This window comes from Penicillium griseofulvum (assembly GCF_001561935.1).
Source record: "Penicillium griseofulvum strain PG3 chromosome Unknown contig_87, whole genome shotgun sequence".
Lineage (NCBI taxonomy): Eukaryota > Fungi > Ascomycota > Eurotiomycetes > Eurotiales > Aspergillaceae > Penicillium > Penicillium griseofulvum.
In genome coordinates, this window is record NW_024467474.1 from 137220 (window position 1) to 152227 (window position 15008).

Here is a 15008-nt window from a genome sequence, read left to right on the forward strand (position 1 = left end):
TTCAAAGGTCAAGTGAGCCCACCTGGGCAGGTGAGTTCGGAGGGCATAAGTCATTATGCCTTAGGCCCCGCACTTCCAAGGTTGATCCCGAAACCCGATAGCTTCCTTTGTCACGACTTTGTACTTCACAGATATTTTGATCTACTACAGGGAATAAATACGAGAATGGACTAAGTATATGCAAGTGATTTTTGGGGTAATCATCAATTCAGAATCCCTGTACAATAAGGCGCCGGTAACATGCGCTCCTCCAAGTATGCTCAAACCAAATTACATATCTGAATCAGCTGCATTCTATTTTTTTTTACAGAAAGCCCTTTATCTCTCTGCTTCACTCGTAGTCCTTCACATAGCGACCGGGCAGTTCAACGTCCCACATAGGTCGCTCCACGACTGCGACTTCCAGCATCCCACTCGGGCTCTGGTCGTCGGAACCGTCATCCGACAAGGTGTTGAGAGGTACGATACCGAGGATATCACGGTATTTATAGGTGTGCCACCACCGACGTGTAGGCTGAGCCGAGGCTCCGTTCGCCTCCACCAGCTGCTTCTTCGGGGTATTGCCAGCGCCATTGGCACCATTGAGGAGCTTCCGAGATCCCTTCTGTGGGGTTCCAGTTTCGATAGTTCCATCTCCACGTCGTAGACGGGCGAGGGTTGACTCATTGGTGGCTGCAAAGGTTTCGTCGTACTCGTAGGCCTCATCATCTTCGCCTGCGACACGGGGGCGTTCCTTTTCCAGCACAATCCATTCTCCCTGTGATTCATCGCTGCCGACGATCTTGCGGACCTTGGTGCCAAAGTGGATGTCCATCTGTGAGTGAGGAATTCGATCACCGGCACCGGTGTTGTGTTTCCTCCGCTCCTCTTCGTCGTCATCGAGGGCTTCGCGCTTGCGCTTCGATGCCTTGGCAAGCTGACCCGCGGTCTTGCCCTCTTCGGCTCCAGCTGCAGCCTCGTCGGGGGAGGGGAAGTCTTGGAGCAGATCAAACATCCACAGCCACGATGCTCCGTAAAGCCAGAGGCGCTCGCGGCCCTCAAAGAGATCCCACATGCAACCCATAGCTCGGTCCTTGACTCCTCGGAACTCTGCCGGGAGGTATGCCTTGGGATTGCGTCTTGACCAGTCGGACAATTTGCCATCCCGAGCATCGAATTCAATGAGCTGGTGCTCACTTGTGAGGACCATCAGCCGAGCTTCGCCAGACTGATGCGTGCCATTGGCCAGAAGCTTTTGTGAGGGGGCAGGATTGGGACGGAAGGACAACAAAGTAATGCCGGACTTCATACGAGGAATTGGTGATTCGGTGGCTGCGATAGTCCAGCGCTCGCCCTCAATCACGACATCCTCGTCCTCATCATCGGATGAATCATCGTCGGAATCTGAGGCTCCGCTACGTTTGACCGCACCGTTTGCGGGTGCTGCCGCTGTGTCCAGGACCCAGGTATCGACACAACCAGAGATATCACCACTCGCCAGGACCTTTCCGTCATCTGAAAACACCACAGACCGTATCGTTCTCTCGTAGTCACCCAATGTTCCGTGGGATGCCTTTTCGTGTCGTACATGACGTGTGGCTCTCTTGAGCTTTGCAAATTGTGGTACCACCTGAGGCTTCTCGTTAGATACAGAGGTTTGCTGGATCTTTGCCATGTAGATGTCGCTGTTGGGGCGAACAATTGAAAGCCATCGGCCGTCGGGGGAAATGGTCACAAGGCGAGCGCCTTCATCGGAAAGCACTTTCGGTACTTCGATCTTCTGGATGCGGAGAGCACCCTTCTCGTCGCCCTTTCGCCGACGGAGAGAAAACAGTTTGACCTCGGCAATGGTTGCAATAGCGAGAGTCTTGCCATCTGCGGACAGCATCGCCGATGAGATGTTCTCCTCACCCTGGATCAGGACCTTTCCAACAAGTCTATGCCGTTGGCCATCGAGGTTCTCATGCAAAGATGCAGGGCCTCGAGACACACGCCACAAGCTCACTTCTCTGTCCCAGAAACTCATAACCAAACGAGACGACGGTGCGGAGGTGAGCTGGGGAATCTGCGGGAGACTCGAAAGCTTGCGGTGGTGTTCCTTTCCGAATTCACGAAGAGGCAGAACGATCGGTGTTGCATCAGGACCTTTGAACGAAACAAGTTAGCATTGCTAGAACACATCAGATTATAGTAGGCAAAAGTTAACATACCTCCAGACACAGCGATACTGATATCCTTTGTCTCGTAAACAGCAAATGTCTTGACATCGTGGGTGTGGTAGCGACGATGCATAATCTCAGCCCAGCGACCCTTCTTGTCGCCCTTCTCGCCCTCCTTCTTGCGGTAGACGACCGTTCTCTGGTCGGCACCGCCACTGATAACAGTGTCTCCATTGGCACTCACTGCGATATCAAGAGTATCGGCAAGATGGCCCTGTATACGTTGAACGAGAGAATAGTTCTTTGCATCCCAGAAACGAATTTCACCAGCAGAGTCACCGGAAACGATCGTGCCATCCGGGAGACATTTCACCGACCAAACCAGCAATTCCTTCGGACCGCCCGTGGGACCTTTGCCCAAAGAGATTGTGCGCAGCATCTGACCGGTGCGAATATCGAAGAGACGGATAGAACTATCAGCATAACCCGCGACGATAGTATGGCGGTTCTGGAAGGTAACGCTGAGAACGCGCGCTCTTTTCGTTGAGGGACGCATCAGGCGCAAAAATTTGAGATCGTTATCGGCAGTAGACAAGATGACAATTGATCCATCTGCACATCCTGCGGCGAGGTGCTGACCCGTGTACTCGCCCTCGGCGGGAGGAATAACCTTTCCATCTTTGCCCTTAATCGGCTGCCAGCGAGGCTGCGCAGCGAGACACCAGATCTCTCCATAGTTTCCACTGGAGTGACGCAGGGGGCGACCATTCTCAAGATCCCACTCGGTGACGGCTGTGGAGTATCCAATGCTAAACAGACGCAGCTTTCCGGGTAATTTGGTGCCATCGGGCCCATCCTCCTGGGGATCAAGGGTCCACGCAAGTCCTTCGATACTTCTATCCTTTCCTCCACGCATCACGGTCTCCTGAAACCAGGCGCCGCGCATCGGGTTCCATATTTCAATATCACCATTCGCACGGCCGATCGCGAGTCGGAGGGTTGGTACACCACGTCCAGCTAGATCTGCTGACGGGGGATGCGAGAATGCAAGTGCATTGATCGCCTGTGGGTTATAAGAAACGAAACGGCACCGGTGGATATCCATGATTGAAGATGTGGGCTTCGAAGCCAGAGAGCTCGTTTCGGATGGTTTTGAACGGCGTGCAAATCAGAAATGGGGGTGCTGAAGATCAATTCAGAAATAATTCAGCTTGGGCTGTAAAACCAGCCTTTAGACAGTCATATCTTAAACACAAATGGGTAATTATAGCGTGGTGCCGAAGCTTTCCTTGCGACTGTTGCGCTGCCGCTTTTTTTTTCTGTAGATAATTTTTAGCGGCCGGAATATCTTAACTAGTAGGGGATGTTTCCCCGAGATCACGTGTTGGCATCAGACATTTTGGTGCCTTGTAAATCAGGCCAATATCTACATAAAAGTTCATAAGAAGAGCAAACAATAACGATAATATATCTCCGTGGCTAAATGTTATTCCATCAACTAGGTGTGCTATAGTAGACTTCTTTTCCAATATGGAAAGGCAGTGTCTTCCCAGGTCTAGTACCTACTATGTAGATACATATCAGAGCCTCAGATTCAATATTGAAGTATACACTTGTACAATGACAGAATTGACAGAAGTATGGTCGAGTAATTTCAAAAAGTATATGGCATAATTTCAAGTGACAGACATGATGTAGATACCACCCACTAGCTCACTTAATCCATACCGAACGAACAATTCCAACTTCCAAATCACTGGTTAATGTGAGCTGCACCAACCAAGGTTATAAGCAATAGCTTGCGTTGCTACTGCTCGGCTGTTGGAAGTATACAGCTTATAGAGAGAGACACTTTGCTGATGCTACACCACGTTGCACCTTATTCAACCATCACTTCTCGCTTATCATACACAGAGGCATTTGACTGATGTCAGTTTCCGCTATATCAATCAGATCATCGTGACCTGCCAGTATACAGCTATAGAACTACGGGGTACGGCAGTATCCAACCCCCAATGCGCTATAACAGATTTAGTCTACATTGTACCTTGTAATATGGGTATTTTATACCCCGTATGTGTAGGCACACTAGTGTCATACTAACTCTCTATATTCCGCCTGTTTTGGGCCGTCTACCTCATTGTAAATCGGGCAGGGGGATAAATATCTTGTAGACCTCTCTCGGGATGTAGCCCGGTTTTGAATTTCAGTGGCGTAGCATGAACTGCAATGTGCTCTTCGAGGCCAGTGAATATGGAGATTACCATGCCAGATGTAAGGAAGCTAGCGGGAAGTCTGCCCCAGAAATGCAGGCTCAGCTGAACATCAGCGCGAGAAGACAGATTGGGCCACGAGCGATACAATCTGCGACCAATAGGCATATGCAATCGCGAACGGGTGCAACAAATCCCTATCAGTGTCTTCATCGATAGAGGGCAGAGGCGTTTTCATCGACAGACTGCCACGTCAGAAGAAGCCATCGTTTTTAGCTTGTAGTCCGGTGTGGCTGATTGGGAAGTAACCTCTCATGCTTGCTTATGTATCGGACTCCTGAGCCAGGCACTTGCTGACAACCTCTCTGATAGGCCGTGATTGTACAGAGTACTTGACTCTGCATCGGACAACCCACATCTAATCGACATGATAACATATCACTGGATGAGCATGGACGAGCTAAAAGGCAGGGGAGGCTGAGATGGATTAGCACATCATCATTGGACGATCTCGAATCAAAATGCGGATAAGGCAACCTCGGCCAGACCGCTGTCATCTGCTGCGGGGGGCCTGATGGCGCAGTTTGAATGCTCTGTGAGTGTTGCGCAATTTCGAATGAATGTTTTATTTCTCTGCTGTCATGAAACACTTAGTTCCAAGGGGAATTAGCCTTCTGTGCGGGTTGCAAAGCAAGATTCCACTTACAGGCAACAGCTGCGGGGGTGGCTATTGGAGACACCCCTGTCAGCATGGGCTCGGACCTAACTTCGGGCGCATTTCGCTTGGGTTGATATCAGTGAACACTTGTCCTATTGATTTGGACGATCACATTCATAGTTGTTATTCGGTACAAAGTAAAAGTCGCGTTTGATCTGTTTATCCTCCGGGTTTTGGTTGGCTTGGAGCAAATTGCCGCAACCCGGTCTCATCAAACTCAATTAGATTGTTTCTCGTACCCCGTATGCTTGTGCTTGTGCCCTGTTTTCAGAGGCTGGTGCAAGTTGGATCCACATATGTGTAATGGAACCAGCTGAGATGGATCGCGATCTTGGAGGACATCCCGTCCATAGTGGGACTTCGGCAGACCCGATGGTCCGTCTATGTTGTATGTTGTACATACCTAGGCGACATGGGTGATATCATTTGTCAATATGGTAGCCCCTAATTGCGCAGCCCTGTGGAATCGCGTGCTGCGTTGGGGTTGGCGAGGACACCGGACTTAGTGAAGTTATAGTTCACGATTCCAAGGTTTGCACTCCCCATCGGACATTACTTGGTAAGACCGGGGGCATCTGGGCCAATGTTTGGATTTATCATGAAAAAGATACCGGATCGGCAACATAACAAAAATGTTAATCTAGAGTGATGAGCGCGGAGAGTTTGCTGGGATTCGCGCCAAGATCGAAATCAAATTGTCCCATTAAGTGGTGACCGAGCGACTGCATGTGCCCCTTCTAGGCCCTCGACGGAAAATTAAATTATTGCTTCATTTTTTACATATATTGATGGGGAGTTGCAATGGAGTATTCAAAATCAATTTGGACATTCTGCAACTTTTAGACATAAGAACGCGCAATACAAAAAGCAAGAAGTGCGGGACGCGAGCGTGGCAATGACCGCATAGACCAAGCTAATGCCGAGGCTATCAGTACCACTAATCCCTATTAAGAAAGGCACAGTGCACAAGTGTAATTATTGAGAAGTTGTTTTCTGAGGGTTGGCTTCAGAGTTATCAAGTTAGACAAATCAATTTATCCTCTTTCGGACAGGCTCGGAGGTAGGTACAATTTGCACTGTACAGTAACCAGTATGTACTCTCCGTACTCCGTACATTGAAATTGTAAAGCTTCAAAGTGGGACTTTTTTTCTTTCCTTACGGGTATTCTCCACTATATTTTATGCCCTAAGCCCCGTCAGGTTTAGCGACGTAATAGCCTTAAAGTCCCGATTACGTTTAATGTCTGAAAAAGAAACCTTTAAAGGCCTAGAAAATATCTAGAATAGGTCAATTGATCCAATTCAAGAAATCAATGTTACCTACGGAGTAGGTCGTTGCATTTCCAGCCAAACTAAGACGTGGCAAATTGAAAGAAAGCTAAAGAAAAAAAGGGGCGGGGAATAGGAGAGTGCAAAAAAAAAACAGACTAACCATGGATTCAGCCTCTGCCCCAGTCAAGCTGTGTTGAACCAAACCCAAAAAGGTGTCTTGAATCCCCCGATCCGTGATTAACATTCATCACGATCTTCATATTTTGTAGCCTAAGAATTCGTTTGCCTCGAAAAATGTCAGTTAATACGTTTTGAAGGGTACAGACCGAGTATCCTTGATAATTTCGGAAATTAGCTGTTCAGGTATGTAAAGCTGAGGCATTGCCTTATACGGATTAGTAGCTGCCGGACCTGTAAGCATTCCATATGAACTTCATGCACCTTGTCCACTACCTAGAAAACTTCTACAGCTTAAGGATTAAAAAAAAAACCTGTATAGTGGAGCTGTTTCCACTAAACAGAAGAAAACCTTTGTGACATTTATATACTCCCCGCAGAGGGGCCACGAAACGTCGAGTTTTCACCGGTCAGGAATGTAGTTTTTCTGCCCACACACAATAAATATCAATTGATGTATGTTAAAATGTGAGATTTCTTTTCGATATACCAATAATCTCATACAGAATTGTATTTGGATACATATTTAGCAATTCAGTTCTAATGTAAAAATAGTAAGGTCCTAAGTTGCCTAGGAAATACAAAGAGAGATTATTATAGCCACTTAAAGCCCTCTATAAATTAGAAACCTATCGGGAAACAGAGCCACCAATTTAACCTGTGCGGTATCCGCACTATCCGATAATAGCCACAATCCCTCTCTTTTTCACATCGAGACGGTGGAGCGGAATACCGTCAAACATAGCGGAGCGGAAAAGAATATGAGCTCGAATATATATATACGCACAATTGAGCCATGCAGTACAAGCGAACAGGAATGAAAAATTGGAGATTCGGTCTTTTTCCAATAGTACCATGGTTGATATATCCCGGCACGGCCCTGGAATAACCGTTGTTGAATGTGGAGAGTTTCAAGTGATGTCCACGGTACTAGGAATTTGTCCATGGTTTTAGGCGTATGATATCGGAAAGCATTAATTTGAAGTGGAATGGATCCATTTGCGAGGCGAAAAAAAAAAAGATCCCACACTTACGTTTCTATCAGATTCTTCGCTGGGTTTTTTTGTGGGCTGTATTTATACTGTGTTTTTTGGTATAGACTACTGCAAGTCTCGGGAACTGTACGGAATATGGGATGTATCGATATGGAAGATCAAGTATTGAGATAGTGTTTGTATTGTGTAGAATCCACTTTGAAATGACTACTCCGTACCCTATATACCAGTTCCTAGATAAATAGTATTTTAATGCAGAACATGCAGCTAGTACATGATCTGATGAGATATCAAATATCCAGTCTACACCGCTCTCGAACAAACGAGTAATTTCTTCAGAGAATTGATGTACATTGGAAGCAGAAATCCGAGATGATGGCTTGATGTCTGCTTGGCTAACTCCCTGTCTAGTCCGGAGTACGGAATACAGTATGCATAGCGAAGATCTTCCCCTTGCAGAGGGAAATACCCACATTGCAGGCTACAAGTGAAATAAGCAACGTGGAGAGAGATTGAAGGGTTATATTACTGTCTCCTGATTTGCAGCCATGAGCAAGGGAAACCACATCAACTCTATACAGCGCCCCATCGCGAGATCTTGCAGCAACTGGGGAAACTAACCGAAGGCAGACTATTTAAGTTTACGCTCATAGACAAGTGGTCACCTCCTTGAACAGTTGACTTACATTGCTGGGTGTTTGCCAGTGAGGCTTTACTTACCAAACACCTAACAAACAAGGATCAGGTACCCCTTGAACTTAAGCGCTTTCAATACCTGGGCAGCAATGCTCTATCTAAAGAACCACGTTAGGCAAAATGCGTATGATTAAAATAAATAAGAGGTTCAAACTCACACCCAAAAATAGATAAAATTGCAACTTATCCGCTACGGAAAGCTAAACAGCCAATAGACGTTCCAGGCCAAGTCCAGGCTCAAATTATGCCCATCGCCATATGCGCGCGCTTTAAACTTGCTCTCATCCTCTAAAGTGCTTCATGCTGCCAGTACTTGAAACAGGGAGACACGAGCCAGGAGACAAACATAGCAAGACTGACATGCCGGGTTGCAAGGCTCTTTCGTTTTCCCCTTTTCAGGAGGTCCTGCGCCGGCTGGGCGCAGCGGGAGTACATCGGTCAGGTACTAGTTTCCAAGCCATCTAGGCAAGCTCTGTGGACACATGTACGGTACCTCTTACTGATTGTGTAAGTGCTAATTTGATCAGACTGCGCACGGCTGCAGCCAGATGTGCCCCATTGCGACCACGTAATTGCTGCATGAGATCTCTTACTGCATGTGTTCACGGAGCCCCTTTCTCCAAATATGGCGTTTAGTCCAATTGTTTTCCTCGAGTTTGTGGTATTGGAAGACTTTAGGCGGCTTTACGGAGTACAGAGTATCAGGTTGTTCAAGTGGTGAGACAGCATCCCGATAATTGACTATGATATTACTTTTTAGCTGGGTAGTACAGGTCATCCCCGCCATTTGGGGGCGGACTACTTGAGTAGGCAACAGTAGTGTATACAAAATTAGGTGCTATCCACCGACATGGATAATGTATGCAAATTAACTGCGGAGTAGGACCGGGGCCGGAGTACCCAAGTAGGCCATTTGCCTAAATCGAGAGTGTTTGGATAGGGGCTAAATTTGATCGACGCAATATGTACTCCGTACTCCGTGCTCCGTACATGGTGTCAGACTCATCAAGGAAGGAGGCCTCCACGGGCGTAAAGGCCAGGTGCGTTCCTTTATGCAATATGTTATATGAAGAGGTATTGAGATACAATTATCTGGACGGAGTACTCCGTACACATCATTACGATCAAAGCCTTGGCGAATAATTTAAATGCTATACAAAAGTCCCTTGTTATATGGGACATGAATTTTCAACTGAAATTGTAGAAGTATGTCTGTGATCTCCTTCTGCAGAATAGCTGTGTTTTTATCATAAAGTTTTCTTATTTGAGAGTCCCTTGCTTTTGCGTTGTACAGTCCCGATATCCTTTAATGGGTCGCTTATCTCTTCCCCCTTTCTTTCCCTCTTGCACGAGGCGGGAATACTCCGTTGTTCATAGGGGCATCATTGCTTCGGCAACTGTCATCCCCGGTTTAAATGAAAAGGCGCCAACGATTCGATCAGCATTCCTTGAAAGTAGGTGAAACGAATCCACTACGTATATGTAGAGTCTTATGCGCTGTATATCAAGCTGCACTCCTCCGTATTCTAGACTTATCAATTGTATTTAGTGTATGCGCCTGTGCATGTCATTGAGAAACGGCCGAGTCGCATGATATTTCTAGGTCTGTGGATATTCAATTGAGTGGCTGAGGTTAATCCCTGAGGGGCCTTACAGAGCGTTCTCATTGAACTTTGTGCATTGTAAGGGGATGAAGTAAGGAGAGACCGTAAAGCTCCGAGTTGCAATTGTGTTCACAGGCATATAATTGGTAGAGACCGATCTGGATAATTTACGCGGCCAATACGGGGTAGTTAAACAGCATTCTCACAGCTAAACCAGTCAATTCTAAGTCAAGACGTCTATAAACCTTATCTCGTGTCGAGAAGCTGGGGACAAATCAAGTGTTCCAGTATCACAGGCAGACTAGGGATTGTAAAGTGACTACATTACGCATTGATCCAAATGGATTAATTAAAGTGAATCTAATTAGCCAAGGTAAAAGAGACAAACGTGGGCTTAGGGGCGAGAACCTGCTTTTGCGACCGAAACCCCGAAATCTCTCCACATGGACTCGCCAGATCCCTGCAAGACAAAGGAGGCTCGGGGTTATCAATTTAGCAAAGCCCAGCTGAGGACGCGAAAACACGCGAGAGGGTGATCCCAGGCTTCTGGACCAGTCAGCACCCACAGAGTTGGAGACCCTGGAACGCGCGACCGTATCGGAGGCTTCATACGGGGTAAGAAGGAGAGCCACTCCAGCCCATTGCAGCACTAGTAATCAAGTTGCTTGATGACGAGCCAACAATGGTTAAGGATTGGTCTTAATACTTGTCGATCAGGAGCATTTTGGGGGGGTCGAAACTCGCTGTTCTTGGCTACATTTAATGTTTCTTTAATCTTTATAGAATTTGAATAGAAACTGCAATAGAATATCGGAGAATTCTACCTTCTCATAAATGAGAAATATTACAAAAAAAAGGTAGGGGGAAATGGGCTTGAAATGTCGAAAAATGTCTCGGTAGCGACGGAGATCTCTCCACTGTCGAGAGAAACTCCTTCAAATTACTAGTTTAAGAAAATGACTGGGTCGCGGCATACGGTTGAAAACGCAAGTTTCAAAAGTTATATGCCTACATATTGTAGATACATCGGATTTCTTATATGAACTCAATATTTAGTTTTTGTAGGCGTTTTAACGTATATTCAAAGTATTCCGTACTTGACCCCCATACTCAGTATGAGTCCTAATGCCAGTGCCTACATCTCTTCTCTCCTAGACAGGGTGAACTGTTCAATAACATATACAATTCTCAAGCAGGTTTCAACTCCTGTCTTATATCCTTGCAGAGAAGCCCTACCTATCAAAATTACCGATCTGCGAATACGTAAATTGTGTATGTAAATTTACAGTACATACGGCTAACCTTCAGCCTCCACTCTGTGTCTCGTGGATTACCATACAGCTCTGTGTATCTCCGTGTCTTCTCTTCTTAACCTCTTCCTTTTCCTTTCTCTTCCACACCCTGGAGAGAGAAAGTAAAAACCCTCCTCCTTGTACCTCTCTCCTTCTCTTCTTCATACCTTTTTTTCTCTTCCCTTTTCCCCTCTCCCCCCTGACCCCCCCAAGAGTCTGGTCTACTGGCTGAGTTACGGTTCGACGACATTCCAGTCGACGCAATCTCCTTCAGCCCGCTGCACTAGCACTCAAATCAAGTCGAATTCACCTTCGTACTTGATCTTCCAATTCGACGTTTGTTAACTCAAACGGCGATCCTTCGTTGTCCGCCCGGTGCCTCCCTGATCCTCGGACCTCGACGATTTGAACCCTCCTGTTTCAGCTCCTGCCGGTTAGACGAGCGACATAAGAAATCCATTCAGTTTAACTTGTGGTTGATACGAATTCGCTTTCAGTGTCAGATTAACATTGAGCTTCAAATTTGGGTAAGAAATTCCTTTTTTTTCTCTTCGGTGCTTTGAGGTGTGCATGGTGTCAAGGTCAGAACGCCCCGATGGATAGACGAGCAACCGATATTCGAACTTCTCAGCCTGAGCCAAAAGATTCAATAAATTTCCACACGAAAAAAATTCCTTTCCAAGAGTGCATGAAAAATTGGCCCATCGGGCATAATGATGGTATGGCCTGAGGGCCATGTCCAAGCCGCAACCCCGGCCTCATATACCTCCGATTTTGCATCATTTCGAATTCAAGACAATACACACACCGAGAGCCAGGTACGGGGGACAAGAGTCTGCTGAGCGCTAAATATTGCCATCCATGGAAGCGGGGATTTATGTTCTCAAATACAATTCTGGAATGCATATCTTTCTGCTTGATATCCCATGTCTCCCCAGGGGCTAAACTGCTTCTATACCTACCGGTGTGGGAAGATTCAAGGGGTCGATGAAAATCCCCATACTGAGCATGCCAAATTTCGGGGCGACGATCAGGCTACACCACCACATACCTCATTGCACTTGATGGACTGGCGTCAATCATTGATTCCTTTTCCCTTTGGACTGTTGACTGCTGTGAATGGACTATCAACGAATGTATGGCTGACACTGTTGCCTACTCTAGGACTTGCTCACCTGAATCTTCGATATATACCCACTGTCTCTTCCGACGTGGACTTCATCTTTGAATCACCAGCACTCTTTCCATCTCACAAACTCGTTATTAGTCTCTTTGCTGAGCCTTATTCATTCAACTCGTTAATTCGTGAAGCGTGAGTTTCAACCATTCCGTTACCAAGACATCACCCCTGATGATCGTGACCCCCTTCACAGGGTTATCCTCCTGCACTCCACATTCCGCAGCACTAGCCTAGGGGTGAAGACGTTGACTCGTACTTCATCTCTTCGTTGGTATCCAACAGAATCTTAATTCATCGGATCATTCCTGCCTAGATGCCAGTCTTGCCATCACGGTAAGGGTTGCATTGTGCCCTCTGCCCGAAGGCTCTTTTCTGGGTTAGTATTTCTCCGAAGGACTGATGATCCTCTCTCCTGGGTGGATATGAGCATACATCTCTACCTCGCTGTGTTCCTTTCCCACTCTTGCGTTCCCGTCACTTCAACATTACATTCTTTAACCGTTTTTAATACTGGCCGTCGCTAATTTTAATTCTTTTCAGCCTTTACCTTCGAATACTTCTTCCTCGAACGTCCTGGCCACCTTTCCCCAGCATACGAACTATAATTCCTCGCTGTTCCACTCATTAATCGTTATACAACCTTTCCGTCACTCATTCCAATACACTAATACCACGACTGTCACTCTCTTAATTCCGTCGTTGCCTGATAGACTCGCTCTTCAGGCTTCCCCTCATTGAAACTCGGCAAAACAAAGCTCATACATCAACTTGTCCTTATACTTCGGTCGATCCAAGTACTTCTGCAATCATGGATTATCATCGCAACTACCGTCCTTGTCCCACCTTCTTCGTGGAAGAAGAGTACGGCATGGAAAGTCGGCTCCGGCAGGAGCGGCAGGCGAAGCAGGAGCATGAGAAGCAGGTGGCTCGTGAGCGTCAGTATGTTATGGCAGATGAGCTGTCTACTCTCACCTGTGAACAGCTTCGGGACGATGTCCTGAGTCACATGTTGGAAATGGATGTACGTTTGATCAGATCTACGGTTTCTTTCCATGGTTATATTTTGCTAACCTGATCATTGCACAGAACCAAACCCTGCCCGACGTCGAATCCATTGACATCCAAACCGAGATCCAGTGGTTCATGCGCCCCTACCTTCTTGACTTCTTGATCGAGGCCCACACTGCGTTCCAGCTTCTGCCATCCACCTTGTTCTTGGCGATCAACCTTCTAGACCGATACTGCTCCAAGCGTGTGGTCTACAAGCGTCACTACCAGCTGGTTGGCTGTGCAGCTCTACTCATTGCGGCCAAGTACAATGACAAGAAGGATCGGGTTCCCACTATCAAGGAGTTGAAGTCGATGTGCTGCTCTCTCTACGATGACGATATGTTCACCCAGATGGAATGGCATGTCCTCCAAACTCTTGGCTGGTCCATTGGACACCCGACTGTGGATGCTTTCTTGCAGCACGCTGTTTTAGACGATGCTTACGACCCCGAAGTGGAACACATGGCTTTGTACATCCTGGAGATTGCCTTGTTCCACCGGGACTTTGTCGCCAAGCTGTCATCCGAGCTTGCTCGTGCCGCCCTTGCGTTGTCGCGCTGTATTCTTAACCGACCGCAGCCCCGTCATACCCAATGGTCATCACAGTATGACTCGGCGACTCTTGTTGCCTTGTCTCAGCAGTTGCACCAACCCTCCACAGTGGTCGCCCGCAAGTATGCTTCCCCTCACTACTCTCGGGTCTCCAAGGTCATGGAACACTTCCTCACCCGCCAGGCTTCGTTGGCAACTTACGCCCGTTGTACCCCTCCGGTCGAGACTCCTATCGAGTCCAAGCCGTACAATGGGGAGATTGGCCTTGCCACCCCTCAGAAGTCTCAGCAGTTGACAGCTATTCCCCATGGTTACCTCACTCCTCCCATCACCCCGGACAATGAGGCACTCGTGCATGCTCATGCACAAATGGCAAATCATGATATGACCCGCGGAATGCCCTCTGTCCACCATGGCTGCTCACCTTCTCCCGCGCCCTCCGCTGAGATGCAATACATGAACAGCGAAGCGTACCAGCAGGAGGCTATGTATATGGCTCAGCAAGCAGCGCTCCAGCAGTTCCCTCTGGCACCTACCCACATGGGAATGAGCCAAACCTATCAGGGTGGGATGTAAAAGAAACGACGGAACGAACAGCAATCCAAATTTATATTTGGTAATTGCATATATTTCCAGCACTTCACTTCCTTTCTCTCATCTTCATAGAATGTCTCCAAGGAGCATCCGTTTCCGCATTGATTCACCTCGATATATTATCTTAATACTCAATGCGCCACACCAGCTGCGACCTGTGCTATATTCCCCGAACTGCATCTACTTTCGTCCTTTACGCCTTGCATTCGGCTTTGAGTTTTACGAAACCCAAAGTCGAGACCAGCCCTTCACTTCCTGTTCCAAAATTGCATACCCATTTGCTTCCCATACCCATTAATATTGGGTCATCAGTTGCACTTGATTTAACCACCATCTAGCATTGCGAGCGCGAGCCATGTTGATTATTTATTTGTTTTCCAAGAATACATTTCTGCCGTTTTTCACCCCCCTCGTCATATTAACTTCTCTTCTATCCGTCAGGGAATACCATGCACCCTCGACATCTTGTATTTCTGCGTGCCAATTGGCGCTGCGTTTTTGATGTCCCCACCCCCCTACCCTCCACA

General features: G+C 47.2%; 2 protein-coding genes across 2 annotated transcripts; one reads left to right on the forward strand and one right to left on the reverse strand.

Moving 5' to 3' along the window:
* Nucleotides 1-331: 331 nt before the first annotated feature.
* Nucleotides 332-3243, reverse strand: ura7 (small subunit rRNA maturation protein UTP4; the record flags this gene model as incomplete). The annotated part of the gene is made up of 2 exons (XM_040791682.1): nucleotides 332-2124; nucleotides 2190-3243. 2 exons carry the CDS (start codon nucleotides 3241-3243, stop codon nucleotides 332-334), a joined length of 2847 nt encoding a protein of 948 aa, XP_040645254.1.
* Nucleotides 3244-13093: 9850 nt separating this feature from the next.
* On the forward strand, nucleotides 13094-14463 carry PGRI_039700 (uncharacterized protein; the record flags this gene model as incomplete). Its single annotated transcript, XM_040791683.1, has 2 exons — nucleotides 13094-13306; nucleotides 13372-14463. 2 exons carry the CDS (start codon nucleotides 13094-13096, stop codon nucleotides 14461-14463), a joined length of 1305 nt encoding a protein of 434 aa, XP_040645255.1.
* Between the last annotated feature and the right edge of the window lie 545 nt (nucleotides 14464-15008).